We start from the raw sequence: 21,196 nt of genomic DNA on the forward strand, positions 1-21,196 counted from the left end.
AATAAATTTTACATTATCGAGTGTTTCTGAAAACTAAATTTTAAAAGTGAATAATGATTGAGACTTAATGCGTTGTCCAATAAAACCAACATCACGGAAGGCTTTCAAGAAAAAAAGTGGGTGGGTAATGTCAAAGACACAACTGGATGACGTAAATACGAATAAAAGTCGACGTGCTTTTTCCACACATCCGAATATCAATAATCGCACGTATAAGTTTATTGATTGTGTGAATTTTGCAAACTTTCATTGCCTCACTTGCATAATTTTAGTGGTACAATTACAAGGCGGAACACACGAGAGCAACAAATTTCGGTGTTGTGTAGGGGACAAGGTCGTTTAAATCAAGAATATAATGTTCAAATTCCTTCATACATTTAAAAATCCACAGCAAATTGTTTTACCCATCTAGGATTTCTAAACTTAAGTTAGGAATCAATATGACATGATTTCTATATCTTACCATCTCGAAAATACAAATTGTCTAGCGATTTGAAACTGAAAGATGTCATCTTCTATTTTATTAATTTTAAAATATAAATTATTCGCCCTTATTCTGAATAACGACGTATCGTTTTTGTCCTGAATACGACTTACTTTACTATGGGGTGCCTTTTCAAAATTTACCCTCTGAGAGAGTGATAAGTTTTTGTCCGTGAATATCTCCTGTTGTATCTAACGAGCAGATGTATTGTGTGTCGTTTGCAAAGCTAGTTTCGCTTCCGACAAGAGCGATTACGTCACAGCTGCCAGTCATTTGCATTGGTAAAAAAGCAACGGTGGAGAGCATTTCACAAAATCAGCCGTTCTAATGGCTCTAAAAATTTTCTAAAGAACTATTAGGATTTGTTGCTCGCAAATTGAAGGGAAATATTCTCAGTTTAGTGCAAATCTAGAACAGTTTGGTTAGATTTGTACACTTTTCGCTGAGTGAAATTCACAGTAATCGAGATCAAGTGAAGCTTTCTAATTTTTGCGAAAAATGTGGAAAAGGGGAATGCTTGCATAATTCATACAATTGATCAACTAATTGATATTCGGAAGTGTTAAAGAACATGTCAGTTGTTTTCGTATTCACGACATCCAGTTATGTCTCTGACATTACTCACCCGCCTTTTTTGGTCGTATTTCATTCGTATGCTGAACGCTAGCAAAATTAAAGGTAGCTAGGATTCGGCCGAACCATATTCGATCGAAAAATCAATACGCCGTTATTCAGAATAAGGGCAATTGACATCCTCTCGCCAAACGTGGACAAAAAGTATCTATATTTACTTCAAAAGTTCATGAAAAATGAGAAAATATTATTCACTTATACACTGATATGATATGCACTTCACAAACTAGATATTTTGAGTGAACATTTTACAAGCCAGTTGTAACTCTATACCTATAAAAAAGATGTTTGAAAATTATTCGGATCTTTTATAGAATGATGCATAGTTGGAATGAGTTAGGTGAATTATTGTCATCATGCCAAAGATTAAGGTCTAAAACAAAGAATGATTAATTTCGCTATAGGCGAGGGAAGCAATTATAAGAGAATTTTGGTTGTAAATTGAATGACTAATTTGACCTTGTTGAACAATATGCACAAATGTGTCTCCCTAATATCAGTCAATTGAACGCACTTATAGTATATAACCATACATAGTTTTTGTCTCTTTTAATAGCGAACAAAACATACCGTAAGTGCACTACTTTCAATTACTGAAAATATTCCGTATTTCTGTGCCGGTTTTGCACTAAACGTTTTGATTCATTTAATTCATGCGGTTGAAATTTGGTGATGATTGGCACTTTTAGAAATCTTCAATGTTGGGTTATTTGTGGTTATCTTTCACTACTGGAAATTTTATCATAAGTTGCTGACCATATTTCCGATGATAATGAGAAAAAAAATGTTGCTTCATTAAATATAAAAAAGAGATATTGGCAATTAAGTTCTACCGATTCTTGTACAGTGTAAATTTTGTAAAGGCGCGCCATAGTTTTGCGTTGTTTATCTACCATTCAAATCTATCATTCAACGACCAATGATTCGATGTCAACAATGACACACTATTCTGTTCTAAAATTTGTTTCGATGAATGCCTTGCAATTATGAAATAAGACCGCATTTCCATCTCCATCGTATGAAGCACGCTGCAGACTCATAGCATACACATTTGAGTGCTTTTTACAATTGAGAATCGGTGATTTAAACTTCCAGCAACCGGGGACTTCTCTCATGGACCGGGGACATTTATGGAAGTACCGGACTTTACATTTATTCTTGTCATAGTCTTGACAGGATTCCACGGTGCTTTAACTAAGTACTGTTTCGCTTTTGAATACGGGTGATTGTTTTCGTCATCTATTTGTCAAGAGATACGATTGTATTCCAGTACCCAATGTTGACGAGTCATTTGTCGAAAGGGTTGGATCGCCTCCAATTCCCGAACATTACGTAATCTGATATAGTTTCCAGACTGCGAGCCAGTGACATTAGGAATTCCATACGACACACTACTAGAAAGAAAGAAAGACGGACATGGTCTCAGTATGGCTCCGTGCGAAACATAAACAAAGCTAATAAACATACCAAATAAAACCAATGCAACACAACGCGCGTGTCGGTAATGGGGATCACTCCGCAAACAATGCCAATTTGCTGCAGCTAGGGAAAAATGCTCAGTTTTTTTTCTATACCAAGTAAAACTGTAAACAAAATGGATTTCTTCTGGAACGTCAGTGCCGTCGACGTCGTGCTGCCGGCTGCGATGGGAAAGTCGGTGGCGCGATAGCTTTCGCAAGGTCTAAATTCGCCCGCTTTGGGTACCGACTGTGTTACATTCGCTACGGCTCACACACACACGCAAATGAAACTGGTATAACAATTGAAAATGATTTCATGTTTTTTCAACACCGTGTTATTTATTACCTACAGGCAGTTAGCCTCCTTAAGTTCGCGTAATGTTTTTATCACGTTCGACCGACCGACCGGTCATTTGACCTGATACGCTTGAACGCCGAAAGACCGGGTTCCTTTTTCTGCCACTTCGGTTCCTCCTTTGCCTACCTTGCGACGATAGAGCACGTGGAATCGGTGCTTTGAATGGGTCTGAATATGAAATCATTGAATACATAAGGGATATCTCGTTACTAACCGTTCATAATCAACAAGTGAAGTAATTCGAGGCGTAAACTTGTGCGCTTCAGATGACGATGACTCAGTCCCGGCTAAATGCGTCTCAAACAATTGAGGTTCACTCGAAGTTGCGATTGGAGAGTTTGTTTGTACTGGAATTGATTTGAAGAAAAGAAAATGTCGCCACCAAAACAATTATTTTCACTGGACAACCTCGGCAATGACAGTCCGTATTCAGTAGTTCGAACAAGTCCACGCCTACTTGAGCAAGTCTTAATTTTTCAAGCTTTCACTTTGAGTCTCTAGCGGGAGCCAATAACAGTGTGCCTCGTAAAAACTGTGGCAATAAGTGCAATGCCGGCTGAGGCCTTATCGAGCGTGGAAAATCCATAAATGTCGTTACCGTCCCGGTTGGTCGTAACCGTAATCTAGCGTTTATCGATAAAAAAAATGCTTCATACTGTCTAGGGCCTCCATTCATCGAGGGGTGATCGAATCGAACCGTAACAAAGACACCGAGGGAGATCTGAATCGCACACACGCAAGGTTAACGTGACAGTATTGTTGTGCATCTGAACGTCAACCAACGAGAGAGAGTGCAATGCGTTCCGATGGAAAGTGTTAAAAATAGCACGCTTGATGAGTGGATTGAATGCACATTCATTAATTAATGCTTTGTTAAGCAAGAGGGTAGAATAGAAGAACACTTTTAACAGTTGATTGGCACCGGGTGGGATATTGTCCGATCGAATCAATCTAAACGCTGTTTAAGACGTAATCAATCACGGGTCTTTATTGTGATGATTGAGAACTGATCTCCTCCAAGGTAAGAGATGCTGATAAGGTCTCAATACTTACTGAACAGCTAAAATTACTGCTAAACACGAACTGCATTTAGCGAACGTTCGCACGTAATTTCGCCATATAATTCAAACTTATTCGTCGCCACATTTCGTTCAACAAAACAACTAATTACCACGTTTTTCTTCTGTTTACTTACACAGGCTGACGATAAATCACTGCTGGCGAGATTCTATCATGCGGACCGTGCACTAACTGCAGTGGCCAGCGAACTGGACAGTTTCGATGGGCGAGCAGAGCCCGTCCGTTGCACCCGGCTGGTCGGACGGTTGCGACAGGGACAGGTAGGTTATCGGAAGACACGGCGATACTAATTCCGTTTTTTTTGTTTATCCAGACATTATTATCTGGTCGGTGGCGCCTCGGACCAGCGCACTTGGAAACGCTTCCAAAAGAGATCACTGACTGATTCAGCATGAACCCATGGAAGTACATACTCTTTACGAGAAAGAAAGCATGACACCGCACACAAATGGATTACATAATTTTGATGAAACGATGACGTTATAATGAAACGGGAAACCACGTCCTGAATCAATCAACAAAAACCTAAAACTAAACATTCTATGACATTCAACCAAAACTCGACGAGAAAACATGATTCATAGAAGAGCTCATAAATTACTCGGACTCGGATATCAGTTCGCTTTCACAACTCATCCAAGTCAGTCGATAAAACAAAACCGCTTACGTTCGGGACGGAAAAAACCAAGTACAGTATTGTGTAGTGAAAAATAGAACGATTTCGAAATGAGTGAATCAAACGAACAAAAGCTACCGCCGCTACGAAAGAATACAATTATTATTGACTGTGCAAAATTCGACCTTCGATACGAGAACTTGAAGATTTGCTTAAGGAGCAAATGCATCTTGACATTAAACGTGTGCATTTACTTCAATGCAATAAGATAAATAATGTTGTTTACATCCAGTTTTATAAAGAGTTGGATGCAATTCAATTCAATAATAATGTGCATTATGTGGAGCACGAAAACATTAAGTACAACATTCCAGTATATATGGAAGATAGTGCTATAGAAGTGCGTGTGCATGATCTTCCCTCAAGCGTCATCGATCCTTATATTCGTAAAACTATGTCTCAACACGGAGAGATTCTCTCTATCGAAAAAGAAAAGTGGAAGAACTTTTCCCTGGTATTCTAAATGGCGTACGTTTGTTACACATGCGCTTGAAGAGGCCTATTCCTTCTTATTTGACTTTTGGTCAGGATACAAGAATCCCGTGCAAATCACTTGTTACCTATGACAATCAGATGGCCACATGTCAATATTGCCAAAAGGCTGTTCACTACGGTAAGCCATGTGATAAACTGGACAAGGAGACAACTATACCAAAGGACAACGGCACCAACTCCAAGCAACCCTAGTAGAACTGTGACAGCCACCAACAACAATGAAGCATCCCCTTCAACAAAACTATCAGTATCCCCTATAGAACAAAGTACACCAGCTGCAGTTTCAGGAATCAGAACAAATTGGCTCAAATGGCACGTTCCCCTTGATATTTGGAGATTTGTGCCTTGCCATCAATTTGTTTTTAGCATCATTTTCCCGATATATAAGAGGGAAGGATTGAAAGGAAATGGTAAGGGTTGGACTAGGAGAATGGGAAAAATTGACGACACAAAAACACATAAAAGCAGAAGTAAATTCTGCACCCCTAAGGGATGCTGAACAATCTGCTGAGGATCACATTTAGTGGAAGCAGAAGGAAATTCTGAACCTCTACGAGGTCCCGAACAGTCTGCTGTTAATAAAACCTCCAACCCCCGAGAGGATTTAGAGATCTTACAAAAGCGACACCATTCTGCACTCTCGGAAGAATGCAGAACGACTCGCAGTATGTACGAGCAGAAGTAAATTCGGTACCCTCTAAAGGATGCCAAACAATCTGCTAAACCCTATTTAAGGTGAATACAGAAGGGATTCATTCACTCCAGGAAGAACGATGAACCCTTCTGACTATAGCTCCTTACCACATTGGGTGAGAAACGAGAGAATATCCTTCAATTTTAGCTCCGCATACACAGACTCAACCATGTATGGAGAACCAAAAACCCGGATACGTAGCTGCGTCAATGCGGAACAGTTACATATCAGATGATATGAAGTACCATAATCGCATTTACACAAATCACACGAATAATACTCAGCACGTTGAATAGTACCCATGTGATAATTGAGTTTGCAATGTCCAGTCAGAGCTCTGACCAGAATACTTCAATGATACTTGGAGAAATGCAGTAGACACTTTGACATTTTCAGATTTAAATCTGGTAGAAATGCTTTTGTCTGAGCGCAAGTTTGCAAGCTGCGCCAGTAGCTGGCATGTTTGGATGTAGCCCAAGAACGTATCTTGTGCTTTATCCAACTAGTTGAAAGTGGTAAAGCTGGTTCAGGACCAACGAAATCATTCGTTGCACCAGCTCTAGCCAACTCATCAGCCCATTCATTTCCAGTAATACTAGAATGGCCGGGTACCCATAAGAAGTAAACAGCATTTGAAATGCTGAGGTCTTCAATTTGAGTTCGACATGCGATCACTAGATTCGACCGTGAGTCATTCGAACTGAGTGCTCCTGTCATCGCCATTAGGACCATCCTTTGGAGATGATTTAGCTTTGACTGAACTGTCGCGACTTCTCCTTTCTGCCACCATACAAGACATCCATATGCTAAAATTGGTCTAACAATAGTTGTGTAGATCCAATGAATATATCTGGGTTTGAGTCCCCATGATTTTCCAAAAGCTCGTCTGCATTGGCCGAAAGCCATGCAAGCTCTTTCAATCCTGAAGTCAATGTGAGCAGACCAATTCAGTTTTGAGTCAAGAATAACCCCGACGTATTTAACTTGATCGACCACAGTGACCTCTGAACCAAAGAACTGCAACGGACGAGCTCCTGTAATTATCCTACGATGAGTGAAAAGCACCATTTGATGTTTTGCCCGGATTTACAGATAATCCAACCTGACAACACCATTGTTCAACAGATCGCAGGGCTTGCTGCATTAAATCAAAGAGAGTGTTAATGCTTATACCGGTCATCAATATATGATAATCGTCGGCAAAACCATAAGTCGGAAATCCAAGGTTATTAAGTTTCCTTAACAAACCATCAGCGACTAGGTTCCATAAAAGTGGGGATAGTACACCACCTTGAGGAAAAACCCAAGATATTCCGTTCACGACTGCAATGTTTAACCTCCTGCAGCCATTCAGCCATCGGCACGGAAATACACCTTGACTTAGGAGTTCCTTTTTTTGTGGCCTTTTACGACATGGAACAGGAAACCAGTGGATCAATTCTTGGTAAAAAAAAAATAATTCCGCCGGATACCACACGGCTTACCTGTTTGGTGGACTTATACCACCGGTACAGGTGGACCGTAGCGTTATTCTTAGCCAGTTGGGAAACCGCTACCGACACTACACGGCTATCTAGGCTGCTCAGAGAGGGAAGTTAACATTGATGGTCAAATTCCATGGATGGCCGAGCAGCCGAAGTATTGTGTAGTGAAAAATAGAACGATTTCGAAATGAGTGAATCAAACGAACAAAAGCTACCGCCGCTACGAAAGAATACAATTATTATTGACTTCAGGCAGTGCAAAATTCGACCTTCGATACGAGAACTTGAAGATTTGCTTAAGGAGCAAATGCATCTTGACATTAAACGTGTGCATTTACTTCAATGCAATAAGATAAATAATGTTGTTTACATCCAGTTTTATAAAGAGTTGGATGCAATTCAATTCAATAATAATGTGCATTATGTGGAGCACGAAAACATTAAGTACAACATTCCAGTATATATGGAAGATAGTGCTATAGAAGTGCGTGTGCATGATCTTCCCTCAAGCGTCATCGATCCTTATATTCGTAAAACTATGTCTCAACACGGAGAGATTCTCTCTATCGAAAAAGAAAAGTGGAAGAACTTTTCCCTGGTATTCTAAATGGCGTACGTTTGTTACACATGCGCTTAAAGAGGCCTATTCCTTCTTATTTGACTTTTGGTCAGGATACAAGAATCCCGTGCAAATCACTTGTTACCTATGACAATCAGATGGCCACATGTCAATATTGCCAAAAGGCTGTTCACTACGGTAAGCCATGTGATAAACTGGACAAGGAGACAACTATACCAAAGGACAACGGCACCAACTCCAAGCAACCCTAGTAGAACTGTGACAGCCACCAACAACAATGAAGCATCCCCTTCAACAAAACTATCAGTATCCCCTATAGAGCAAAGTACACCAGCTGCAGTTAGTAACTTACCCTCCAACCAACCAGCAACAGCAACCAATTTAGAACAAGGCGCATCTACAGCAACTACCAACGAACTCAACACTGCGATCAATAAGGAAAACGAAAAGAAGACGGAAATCAACAACAATAACACCGATACGGCAATGGATGACGAGCCACGAACAAAATGCCAAACAATCCTCGCAGGAGGGAAATGGAAGCTCCTCTCCCCCTAGAAAAAGGGTGACAACGAGATCCAATACAAAAAAATTATTTAAAAAATCGGCTCAATCGCCCATGTGAAGCTTGTACGCAAATAGGCCTGAATAAAAATATCTTAAACGAAAAAAAAAATGACTCGGACTCGTCACACCTTTGAGACGGGTCAAAACATCGAAGTATCGGATAGGAAATGAGGCAAATGAAATCGCAGATCTGTCCACGATACAATAGAACTTTTGTAGTAAAAACGAAAAATTATCCAATTGCTTCCAACGAAGAATCGGAAAACATTCGTAGAAGTGGTCGAACTCTTACGAACAACAAATATGCTTATATCTAGGACCGTTTAGGTCAAGTAACAGCTATTGTAGCAAAACAACTGCAGGGTGGCAAGTGACCGTGAAAAAGGCGGGAATTTGAGTGCAAAACCGGGAATAATTTTACTAGCCCAAATCTGAATAAACGATTTTCAGCATCATGACTTTCCAGAATCAACAAGTGAACATTTAGAGCGAAGCATTACATTCCTTTTGTGGAATTTGGCCTTTCTGTTTCAACAGACTTCGCAACCGATTCATTCTACTGACACTAGGAATTTTTCCAGGTCGGGGCTCGAACATACGACCACTAGCTTGTAAGACCAGCGTCCTATGCGTTGAACCGCCAACCCGGGCCGACAAGTCAGAGGCAATACCCAATTGAGCGTTTGAGCTAGTAGTTCCAAAAAAGTTTTGAAACAACTTATTGTCCCACACCGGTTATATATTGGACAATCCGTTGAAAATTGGGCCAACGTCTCATGTCTCATGTCCACGGTTTTTGTGAGAGCTTGACAGCAATTGTAAACGAATCAAAAACTACAAGGATCGAGCCATTAATGTGGAACAAGACAACCAAAATTTCTAATGATCGACATTATCAATCAAACAGTTAAATAATCAATCGTCACACTTTTGAATCCGCATTTGCACTAGAAATATTTCCAATCAATTGGTGAAATAATATTACTGATTGAAACTAAACTGACTGAGTTGTAATTGTTGGAAAGCTGACCACATTTCTACTTGTATTTACAATTGAATTTCTAATTTGCACTCCTATATAGAAAACAAAAATGTGTTCCACATCAAAAGCACCAGAGATTTCTTAGTTGGTATCAATAACAGCACAATGAATGCTCATAATGAAAAATAAAGATATTTTGAATGCCTCTGCTGGATTTCTATTATATTGCTGAATAAGTATGCAAAATTGTTGGCAAAAGGGAAGATGTTAAATAAAATTATTAAGGATTAACCGATAAGGGGTTCGACAGGCCTAACGAGCTGCTCGGAAAATACACGATACGAATAATCTAGCAATAGATACGAATCGGAACAATCAGTATTGACCTAGGTGACGAATAAATTACAACGACACAAGGAACTGTAAATCGCTTGGCTTCCCAGTGTGCGATTGAATACTGTTATTTATTCTATCTGCAGAATGTAATAACAATTGCATGACGTTAACATTGTGAAGCGAAAGCGATTCACATCGCGAAGAAAGAATACGATGGTCAAATTCGACCAATTACGATACGAATTGGAAGCTGTGTTTTCTGGTAGCCATTTTATGTTATGAAAACTCGAACAGAGGCTTCAGGAACGGAAAACCTGAATCAAACGAGAAAATCAATTCACAAATATTAGTTTTGAAATCTCGTACTGAAGCTTGTGAATGTTTTTTCTGTGTTCCCCAAAGAAGTGCACTGGTATCACTTTTGTTTATTTTGTATATCAACGATATGATAAACCGGAAGGCTGAAGTTATTCTGAAAACCTTTTGGCTTGAGCAGAAGTAATCAGAAAACTCTTTTTTTTAGCTTTTCACAACAAGAATGTCATTTTAGATTTCAAAAGAGAACTAACGAATTTGCACTACAATCATCCTTTTTATCCTTTTCTTCCAGGACCGCGTGCTGGCCATCACCAATCAAATCATGGACGAACTACTGGGGGAAGACCGTGCTCCGCGCGCCTTCCGTGCCAAGTTTCCGGAGGAGGTCCTGCAGGAGAGTCTAGCCGGCCAGCTGTGGTTCGGTGCCGAATGCCTGTCAGCCGGTTCCTCCATCATGAACCGGGAAATGGAAAGTGTGATGATGCGTCCGCTCGCGAAGGCGGTCACCAAAAGTTTGGACAACGTGCGCAATCTGTTGCGGGAGCAGTGCCTTCGGAACAACACACCGAACAGTTTGACGCTCCTGCTGGATGTGAACGATGCCGCCACGGAGCAGTTGTACGAGAGTTTGAAGATTTTCGACCGATTGTTTGCCGAGTTCGAGCTGCTGTACGTTAGTGCGATGGTGCAGGTGAAGTCCAAGCAGGAATACGAGATGCAGGAGCTGATCTGTGTGCTGTTCTCGGAGACGCTTCAGCGGGCGCTGAAAATCGGTTTACTCGAGCAGGACCAGGTGGACTCCTACGACCCGGCGTTGATGTTTTCGATTCCGCGACTGGCCATCGTCGCCGGGTTGGTGATATTTAGGGAGGGACCGTTGAACATGGATCAACCAGCGGATAACATTTCCGAGATGTTTCGTCCCTTTCGGAAGTTGCTGATCAAGATGCGGGATCTGCTGCGGACGCTGACCAAACACGAGCTGTATCAGTTGGAGAAACTGCTCTGCACCAACGAAGAGATCAGCCTGAAGGAGCAACTAACCTGTGATGAAAATGGAAATGATAACAGTCGGGCTTCGCCAAACGAAGACGAAGTCGTTATCGTGACGACTAATGTTCATAATAATAATAACATTAATAATAATAATAATAATAGTAATACTAATAGGGATAGTCAGGATCCGCAAGGGGACAGTAGCTTTTATGGTAACCGCATTGTAGATAGCAGTAATCAAGTGCAGGATGGAAATACAATTTCGGAACATGAAAATGACGATGAGGAGGACGACGATAGCAGCATACTCAAGGACGGCCTTGTGACGTCGGATTGCGCCTCAGGTTACCTGATTCCTAACACCAATTTCGGCAATTTGCTGCAGACAAACGAAGCCCCTTTGACGGATAGTTTTATAGCAACTGACGACGAGCTGAAACCGGGAGTTTCTCCCCATGCTCGGATAGAACAGATACTGTCGGAAACCAATAAAAAATTAGTGGACTCCGGTCTCGGTACGGCCAACTCTAGTTTGGACCATTCGCCCGAATTGGACACGGAACGATCGGTGACCAGTGTACAGGAGATGAGTGAATCTTCCGACGAAGAAGATGAAGTTGATGAGTACGAGCGAATGGAGGAAGACGATGATGAAGAGGACAGTGAGCATACTTTGTCCAGTACGTATCGGGCTGGTCAGCAGTTGGTCGATCCGGGTACTAGTGCAGGTTTGACAACTGGCTCCGAAAAGCATGACAGGCACCGACGACATCGTAAGAGTGCAGCCACCGGTCGAAAACACTATTCTAAACACAAGACAAGCACAGCTCCTCCTGCTACCACCGTAGGTCAAGGCAGTTCAGCTTATTCCAGCTCCGACACATCACCGTCGTCGGGTCATCCGAGCGAATGCAGCAGCAGCAGTAGCAGTAGTAATGGTGGAAACAGTGCCGGCGATGAAACCACTCAGGAAGTGGCCCTTGCCATTCGAACAGCCGGACGGGTAAAGTTTAAGTGAGTAGAATTTACTTTTTTTCCTCGTAGGACTACCAATTTGGTTTTCTGTGTTTTTTTTCTCCACGTCATCAAAGTTATGATCTGCAATTTGTGATAGAATTGTCAGTAACATTAGATAACCACAAATAACTCGAAATTTAGGTTTTCTTTAATGATTGATAAGTGAAAAAGGTAAAAATTTGATGCTTCATTCATTCTAGGCTGCGTAGTTAATCCGTTCAGTTCAGACCAGAATTCAGGTCCAGAATCCAGATCTACAATTTAGTTCATCGTCCAAAATCGAGTTCCAGAATTCTGGAACTAAAATTGAGTTTCTCCGAATTTTGGAACCGAAATTTGAAACAGAGATCAGGATCTAAATGAATGGATTTTTTTAACTAAATTTTGGAAATGAGTTCTAGATTTCCGGACTTCAGTTTCACAATCCAGTTGTATTTTCAGAATTCAGTTCTGAAATGCATTCTGAATTGGTTCAGAATTCAAGAATTCAGCTTTTGTATCCTGACTCTAGAATTGCGTTCTGAAACTAAATTCTGAACCAATTCTAGAAAGCATTTTAGAACTGAATTCTAAAAATACAACTGATTTTGGAACTGGTGTCCAGAAATCCAGAGCTCATTTACAAAATTTAATTTCAAAATTCCGGTCTATAAACTAGATCCTGATCTCTCCTGATAGAAATTTGAATTCGGTTCCAAAATTCGAAGAAATTCGGTAACTAGATTTTGAAGATTTTTTAACTAAACTTCGAATGTGGATTCTAGAACTGAATCTGGATCCGAAATTAAAAATTGAATCCTTGAATTGAAACCGGGACTTTGCAACTAAAATTCAACTGCAGTTCAGAATTCAGGTCCAGAGTACCGAACTAGAATCCTGGTTTCTAATGCAGTATCAAAACGAAGTTCCAAAATTCAATTCCGGAACACAGGTTCAGTGATCAGTTCAACAATCCAGTTTTAGAACTCAGTTTCAGAATTAGACTCCCGAGTTCAGGTTCAAAATTCAGTTCCAGAATCTATCATCAAAATTGAATTTTAGAATTCAAGTCAAGAATTCAGTTCTAGCATTCGACTCCGAAACTAGGTTCCATAATTCCGGGTCCAGATTTCAATTTCTCATTTTATAGAATTTTATAGAAGTGACACTGCAATGAACGAAAAATGACATCTACGCTGGGTTCAAAAACAAAATCTAAACTGAGCTTAAAACCGTTCCAATTTGTAGGTCTTTTCAGTTACTGGTTGAGAATAGCGACTTTGCGTTTTACCGGACCCCAGGAGTACTGCTCAAATTCGCATATCAGTTCCATATGGGTTTTACTCCCATTTTGAGTTAGCCCGACGGATAACGTCTATTTTTACGTTACTTTCAGAAATTGCAAAAATAATTTTGGATTGGATCAGTAAAATTTAAAAAAAATATCGAGTCGGGTATGTCCCATATTGAAAGTACTCGCATATCTGTCCCACGCATTAAAAATCACGCACGTACCAATATTTAGCGCTGATAGTAGGGGAAGGTGTTCGGTTGCCGGCACACCACCGTAACTTTTGACAGAAAGCAGATAGCGTCATTCCGACAAATGTCATGTTTGTGTGTGTGTAATAGCAGCACGTTCTTTTTGCACCGAAGCCCGAAGAAAACAAACAGACGCTTGTACTTTTGCTACCTTCAAAACAAGTTTTAATTGCGTGAAAATCAACACCAAAGTTTTTTCTGACTTTTTTTATAGTACCATAAATTGAAGAGTATCAATCGGAAAGGTGAGTGGAATGAATATTTATGAGGTAAAATCGATCTTTTTCGTTATTTAATACCAGATGCTATCAAAATTATCACAACCAAAGATTTGTTTTGTCATTTTCAAAATGTCTACCGATTCCGGTTACCGGCACCCCATTTTCGACAAATGTTGAAAAATTGTTAGTGATATGCAGGCTGCATTCGAGACAAAGTAAGCCAAAGTTTTGGCCAAACATTTAACTGCTTTTAATCATCGACCAAGAGAGCCAAGGTGAAATCATTATCAGACAATGAAGACTTTTGTTCAAACTGCTTCCAAAAAGAAAAAAATCTGGCTTTTCCTTCAATAACTGCAGTCTTTACTTATATTTTTCCATTTTTAGTGAAATTTCTTGGGGTGCCGGTAACCGAACATCTTTTTTGAAATAGCCAAAATTTATTGCTTTACAAAATTGATGGTATTTTTTGTTTTCGATCAAAGGAATCAACTTAATTAGTTGTTAGGTAGGCGCTTTAGCTTGCCATTAATGTATATATGTCCGCATAATGTCAGAAGTAATAAGCTTATAAGAAAAGGGTGCCGGTAATTGAACACTCTTCCCTATGTATTGACCTCATGCAAATTTGATTCGATTTGAATGAAAGTTTGTGAGTCAATCTAGAAATCTCTGAGACATCCACAAACAATCACACCGAAATGAAAGTTCAGTTTCGATGATTTTTTTATCACAATTTGCGGGACAAATATTTTATGTGCCGAATTGGTTGTATAGCATTCATAAAGACTTGGCAACACTGGTTTTGACAGATCACGCGTGAATCGTGTCTTGTGTCATTGTCAAATTTGTTCGGCTTTGTTAGTCTATAATTTAATCATGTACGGTCGCTGGTGAAATTGGTGGGAAATCCTCTTTTTTATACAAAGATTGTAGTCCGCGACGAAGTTCATTTCTGGTTGAATGGATACGTCAACAAGCAAAATTGCCGCTTCTGGAGTGAAGACCATCCAGAAGCATTGCAAAAGTAACCAATGCACCCCAAAATAGTCACATTGACGATGGGCGGAACGTTAATGTGAATGGCGAGCGCTATCGTGATTGACGATTTTTTTGTGTCCAAAATGAAAGAATTTGAAATGCCTGACATTTATTTATTTATTTGTTTTTTGGTTAATCGGACATACTCGTGCATACATCGGGTTTACTTCCAAATACAATCCTGTGAAATCCTTTTTGAAGTAGAGTCGTATTTCGCAATGATCTGCTTGGTACTCGAAAACTAGTTTTGCTGCGCTATTTTGGAGCATCAATCTCCCCGTTTATCAATTTCTTGTTGAATTTTTCTTTGGCGCTGTAATGTATCGATTCCCAATAATTGGCATCTGTCCGGATATGGTGGCAAGTTTACAGAGTTTCTCCACGGTAGATGTCGTAATGCCATGCGCAGGGTGGCAAGTGACCGGGAAAACCGGGAGAAAGTCGGGAATTTGGTTTTACCGGGAAAAAACAGGAAAAAATCGGGAATTTTAGTGCAAATCCGGGAAAAAATTTTCTAGTCCTAATCTTAGTAACGATTTTCAGCATCATGATTTTCCTGATACAACAAATGAAAAGATGATGGCCATTTTGTGTTTGAACTAGTAGTTCAGTACAAGTTTTGAAACTTCTTATTGTCTCTCACAGGTTCAATGGTGCACAATCCATTGAAAATGGAGCCAACACCTCAGCCATTTTAAATCAATAAAAGCTTTCTTAGCTGCCATCAGTAACAGCACAATGAATGCTCATAATGACAGATTCTCTTTGTTTATTTTCTCTTTCAAATATTACGGCGAATTCCTGTATTTTCCAACATTTTTTTTTAAAAGCAAATCGAAAGTTGATAGTTTCAGTCGTTATTCTATGCAAAGTGTAATGCCTATAGGACCGTAATAATCGAAAGAAAGAGTAAAGAAAGAGGAACTGTCATTTGCACTTAGGACTTTTTCTAGTGTTTGTCTTCAAACTTCAGAATAAGTATGCATAATGGTAAAAGTAACATCAGGTAACATGTTTAATAAATTTTTTAAGAATTCTTAGGAGCCGTGTTTTTAGTTGCCAGCTAATGATTCCACAAATTTCACCAAAATTTGTCTCAGTAATGTGAAATTGTGACAATACTTGTTTAGTAATCTTAGTATTGATTTCAATAGAATTCGCAAAATCGATAAAGCTGTCGACTTTCATTTTATCTACCGTTTGCAAGGAGTATTTGATTTCCTTCTTTGACAGCTGAAACTGGTTTTTCAGAGTTCGGAAGAGCCTGTTCAGTGTCGATGAAAAAAGAATCAAATTTAGATCATCTCAGTCACTAGAGGCATAGATTGTTGTTGTTTTTCCAAAGTGACAAGCGTACATTTTAAGAATTCTAGAAGGATTTTGTTATCTCGCCAAAACCCAACTCTGAAAGGATATCGTATATGTTGTTAGCAATGGTCCTCATGTGCACCTCGTGCACTGCACAACTGGTCAAACTGTCAATTCTGTGAGAACTTATATGCACACATTCAGGAGAGGCTTCAGTGGCTTATGCTTATGGCAGTTGAAAACAAATTACTGGCTCAGTTGCAACGTCGAAACGGTTCTGATATCATACCATATAAGCAGTGCACAACCCGTAAATTTAGTCACGAGACGTCACTGGTTGTTAGAAGGAATCGGGTTTGCGGGAGGAGTGTTGTGCTTTAGTTCATTCATTTTTAATTTTTAACCTTATACTATACCAGGCTAAAAAAGTATTGGAATACACTAGAGATGGTCAGTCCGCGACCGGTCCAAAAGAACTATTTCTCCTCGAAGATTGAGTGAACTGGAGCTCTTTAGTGAAGAATGATAGCTCTCTATTCTTCTCAATAAAATTTCAAAACGTTTGCTGGTTTGAGGAATCTGGTATAAGTTCGCGAACTTTGAAAATGTATAGAAAAGATTACTGCAAAATATAAAAAACACCACCAATAATCGTCGAATATGATGTGGAAGTTGCGCTTAAGAGCATTATTGGAAAAAGCAAGAATAATTAAATAAATTGTGTTGATTTTTCAAGAAAATTGCTAGAATTTTGATGAATTTCGTGAAATGCAAGACTGATCACTTTCATCACCGTTGGAGAGATATATTTCTTGTTTTAATCCTATTGCTACATCGAAGTTACTGGCGAAGTAAAAGACAAAATAAAAATATATAATAATACATTGGACTGCATGGTACTGTTAGTTCAGAAGATGAACGTTTGGACAAACTGTAGATGAGAGTTTTAATCGTAGTTCCAAGGAGATACCCGAAAAATACTTGTTTCTCAACTTTCGATGTTTTTTGGACATGTTAAAAAGCCGGGAATTTTTATTCTCGCGCACCGGGAAAAAAGGGAAATTGAAATCGCTAATTCACTTGCCACCCTGCATGCGAACAAAGCGTTTCTGAACACGTTCAAGATGAACATCCGATTACTGAAGCATTTCCCAGAATAGGGCGAACGAGTGAGCAATATAAAGCCTTCAAGCAAAGCGGATCTTTGAAGTCTTTGGCAATTTTAGAGATGTGAAGCTTTCGAAATAACTAGCGACCGTTGGACATTGAACGTCAGTTTAGCATCCAGTTGTATGCCAAGATCACACACCTGAGTCACTCTAGACAAATTTGTTCCATTAATGTTATAGTCGAAAATAATAGGGCGTAGAATCCGACGGAATGTGATAACTTGGCATTTAGCTACATTGATAATAAGTTTATTTTCCCTGCACCAATTTGCGAACTTTGTTAGCAAATCTTGCAGTCGTCGGCAATCCTCAACACTACGAACGGCGAGATACAGTTTTAAGTCATCTGAGTAGATTAATTTGCAACCAAATCCCAAAAGCAATGTAACATCATTGAAAAATACTATAAATAGCAAGGGTCTTAAATTACTACCTTGCGGAACATCTGATTTATGCGAGAATTCGGACGACGGCAGTCGTCTATCGGAAAGATATGAGTTCAGCCAAGAGACGCGTTGCGATGATGAATCAAGTCGAGATAATTTACATGTGGTTTCAACAAGACGGTGCCACATCCCACGCGGCACGCGAAACAATGACCTGCGGATGGGGGTGGAAGTCAATTTACACTTCTTACAACACCTTTTACTTAGATCTAAGGTTGTTAAATTGGTCGAGCGGTCTCTGAGAAAGTGGAGTGCATTTTTATTTGGCATTTTTGTTAACATTTGGACCGGAACTCGGATCCGAAAAAAATCAGTGGCATGCTATGAGTCCTGTAGAGTATTTCATTTGAATCTAGGTTTTAGAAAATACAAAGAGCGGTATTCGAGAAAATCGAGTGCATTCTCTAATTTCAATAGCACTGAACGGATAAAATTCAATAGCACTGAACGGGATTTTTTATATGCGCCGTTCATCTCGCACAAGAGTTAATTATTTCCATTGGAATTCTACTGATTCTTTTCATACAACAAAATGAAGGCTCTTATCACCAACTGACCAACAAACTAAACGGTCTTTTTCAGAGCATCTAAAATTCTGAAGGAATTATTTAAAAAAAAATCGCATTATTCAAATGAGTATATGTGGAGCACAAGAAAAAAAAACTTGTGTCTAAATAATCAAAACAAAAAGTAGTTTTTTCGTATTGCATTTCTTCTGACCCGTTTCCTTTCTCGCTTTCAGGACTACCGAGAACCTCCTGCACCGTCTGTTTGTGTGCATTGCCGGTGTCGCCGATCAGCTGCAGACCAATTTCGCTGCCGATCTGCGGCAAATGCTGAAGAGTGTATTTATCATCAATTCATCGCCTCCGGAGCCGGAAACACCGCCGGAACCGGTTACCGAGTCTGCCGATAAGTCGAAAGAATCCGATCCGGCGGATATGTTCGAGTTTCGTGCCAGCGAGCAGGACGTTATTACGCCGGGCCAGAACAGTGGCGGTTCGAGTCAGAGCATTTATTCGGCCGAGGAAGTCAATGTCGAAGATTCGCAAGACTCGGTTTTCGGAACACCCGGATCATCACCCGTTCGGGCATCGTCTGCTCCGCGAACCATGATGACTTCGACGGAAAATGGAAGTGTTACGGTGAATGTGTCCGTTTCGGTGGTCACGGGAGGCAGTTCCGGTTCCAGTCGGAGTTCGCAGGAAAGAAGTGTTAGTCTGAGTGAAGCGTCGATCGTATTGGAGGGTAGCGGCGGTGGAACCGTCGCCACGAATCTAAGGGACAGCCACCGGAGGCACAGTGCGATCGGATCCAAGGGGGAGTACGTGAGAAGTCGGTCGAGTCCGAATAGCCCCCTGAACGGATCGTCTCCGATCGAAGAGCAGCAACGACGAATGCCGGAAGCACCTCCACGGTGGATTCCGGATGGTGATGCCCCGCGTTGTATGGCCTGTGCTTCGTCATTTACTCCCTTCCGGCGGCGCCATCATTGCCGAAACTGCGGCGGAGTGTTCTGTGGGGTTTGTTCCAGCACGACCGCACCACTGCCAAAGTACGGACTGACCAAGGCGGTACGGGTCTGCCGGGAGTGCTTCGTTCGCGAGGTGGGCGTTTGAAATTTCTGTGTACGATTCGTTTTAGTGGTTTAGTGTGTTACGGTTTTTTCGTGTTTTTGTTTTTCCGTATGTGACCATTATTTAATACGACAAAAAGATGTTTTTGCTGTAGAAACAATTTTTTATTTAACTTGTTCACGCTAGAAGAAAATAGAGTTATTCAAGAAGCTTAGCTCACTGGTTTATGGTTTTATGATTTACCTGTTTTATCTTCTTAAGATGTTCACGGCAACCGTGCATTACTTTCTCCCGTTTCCCGTTCCCGTGTCCCAGTGTAACATCAGCGAGCAAAGTATTTACCGTTTTTTTGCTACAATGCTGAGAAAATGTTCCAACTACAAAAAAAAACGATCAATAAAAACAATTTCATTAGCCAATTTTATTACGATTTTTTTGATAAAGTTTTACCGTACAACGTAGCAAAACTCTAATCGTTTACCGTTTACTCGACTGTAACTAACTAATAGGTATCTCCTGGCCAGCGTTCGTCCTTCAATGTGTCTATTCCATTTTATTTCGAACTATAGTATAAAGGTTAAACGACAAACATTCCCTTCATAAATGCTTGAAACTAGAAACGAAAGACTTGAGTCTATCCATGCATCAGACGGTTCAAAATTGGAGAAATTTCCCAAAAACGAATTACCTAACGGCGCACGATAAAGGACGGATCTGGTACCACGTAAAAAAAGAGGAGGTTATCAATTCTATAGTAGCTTAAATTCTTTTCTGTTTTTGAGTGTTGTACAGTAGCGTAAATTTTTGTTTTCGTTCTTACTGTGCGCACTGTGCTAAAACCATCCAATAGTCAACTTTTTAACGCGTATATTAAAGCTAGGCTAAATCAGCGACATTCGACATTCAGTTCTCTATCCAATTACTATTGCACTTTTATAAAAAAAAAGAAAAAAAGATTAAATCGAGAGGAAATCCCAATATAAACGCAGTATCACAAGTTAAATGAAGCACATTTCATAACGTAGAAGACAAAAAAAACTATATGAAACGTCATAAACTCTTTTTTTTTTCTAAGAAAAATCTTACGGCAAAGAAAAAAAGCTAAAAAAAACATTTGAAAAATCAATTGGAGTGATATCTTTTTTACAAAGAAAATTAATTCTATTGGAAATCGGAGAAATATATTATACAACAATTCACGAAAAATCCTGTAATAATTGAATCGATTTTTTTTGTGAATACCGTACTGCTAAGATTACGCTAGTTGACCGCTAGTTTTCTAAACGAGAAAACGAAGCACACACACAGAGATACAAAATAAAACGGAAGAAAAGCAAAGGAAAAAAAAAAACTAAATACATCAAACAATAATGCTATGAAGTTAAGTTGAGAAAAAAGTCACATACATGCAGTTAAAACCACATATGCTCGTTACAGCAGGAACCAGGAGATGATCCGAAAATATAAGTCAAGATTTTAAATGTTGTGAATATTGTATAAACTAAAGGTAATCGAGAATTCGCTGAATTTATTATAACTAACTTGTTAAACAACTACCGAGTGGAATATTACATCCTTGGCTAATCGCTATATTATTATTCATATTATTTCGATCGAAAGCTACGCTGTACTTGTTTGTAAGACCAGTGCCCTATGCATTGAACTGCCAACCGGGGATATTCGACATGACGATTGCTAAATTAGGACGACTTGGAACACACTTCGATGGCTGGAGTCATACCTAAAGAATCGT

At 39.8% G+C, this 21,196-nt stretch overlaps 1 protein-coding gene across 2 annotated transcripts in view; it reads left to right on the forward strand.

Annotated features, from left to right (window-relative positions):
• Positions 1-20,980, forward strand: part of LOC131434332 (lateral signaling target protein 2 homolog) — a 52,239-nt gene extending 31,259 nt beyond the window's left edge. Inside the window, exons 1-4 of one of the 2 annotated variants that reach the window (XM_058601007.1) lie at positions 3,827-3,956; positions 4,135-4,275; positions 10,440-12,157; positions 18,609-20,980. In XM_058601007.1, coding sequence (XP_058456990.1) covers positions 10,470-12,157; positions 18,609-19,485 — 2,565 coding nt within the window. In that variant the 5' untranslated portion in view covers positions 3,827-3,956; positions 4,135-4,275; positions 10,440-10,469 and the 3' untranslated portion in view covers positions 19,486-20,980. Of the gene's footprint in view, positions 1-3,826; positions 3,957-4,134; positions 4,276-10,439; positions 12,158-18,608 lie in introns of those variants that run through there. The other variant, XM_058601000.1, reaches the window with a different exon arrangement.
• The last annotated feature ends 216 nt before the right edge of the window (positions 20,981-21,196 follow it).

This window comes from Malaya genurostris, chromosome 1 (assembly GCF_030247185.1).
Source record: "Malaya genurostris strain Urasoe2022 chromosome 1, Malgen_1.1, whole genome shotgun sequence".
In the NCBI taxonomy this organism is placed as follows: domain Eukaryota; kingdom Metazoa; phylum Arthropoda; class Insecta; order Diptera; family Culicidae; genus Malaya; species Malaya genurostris.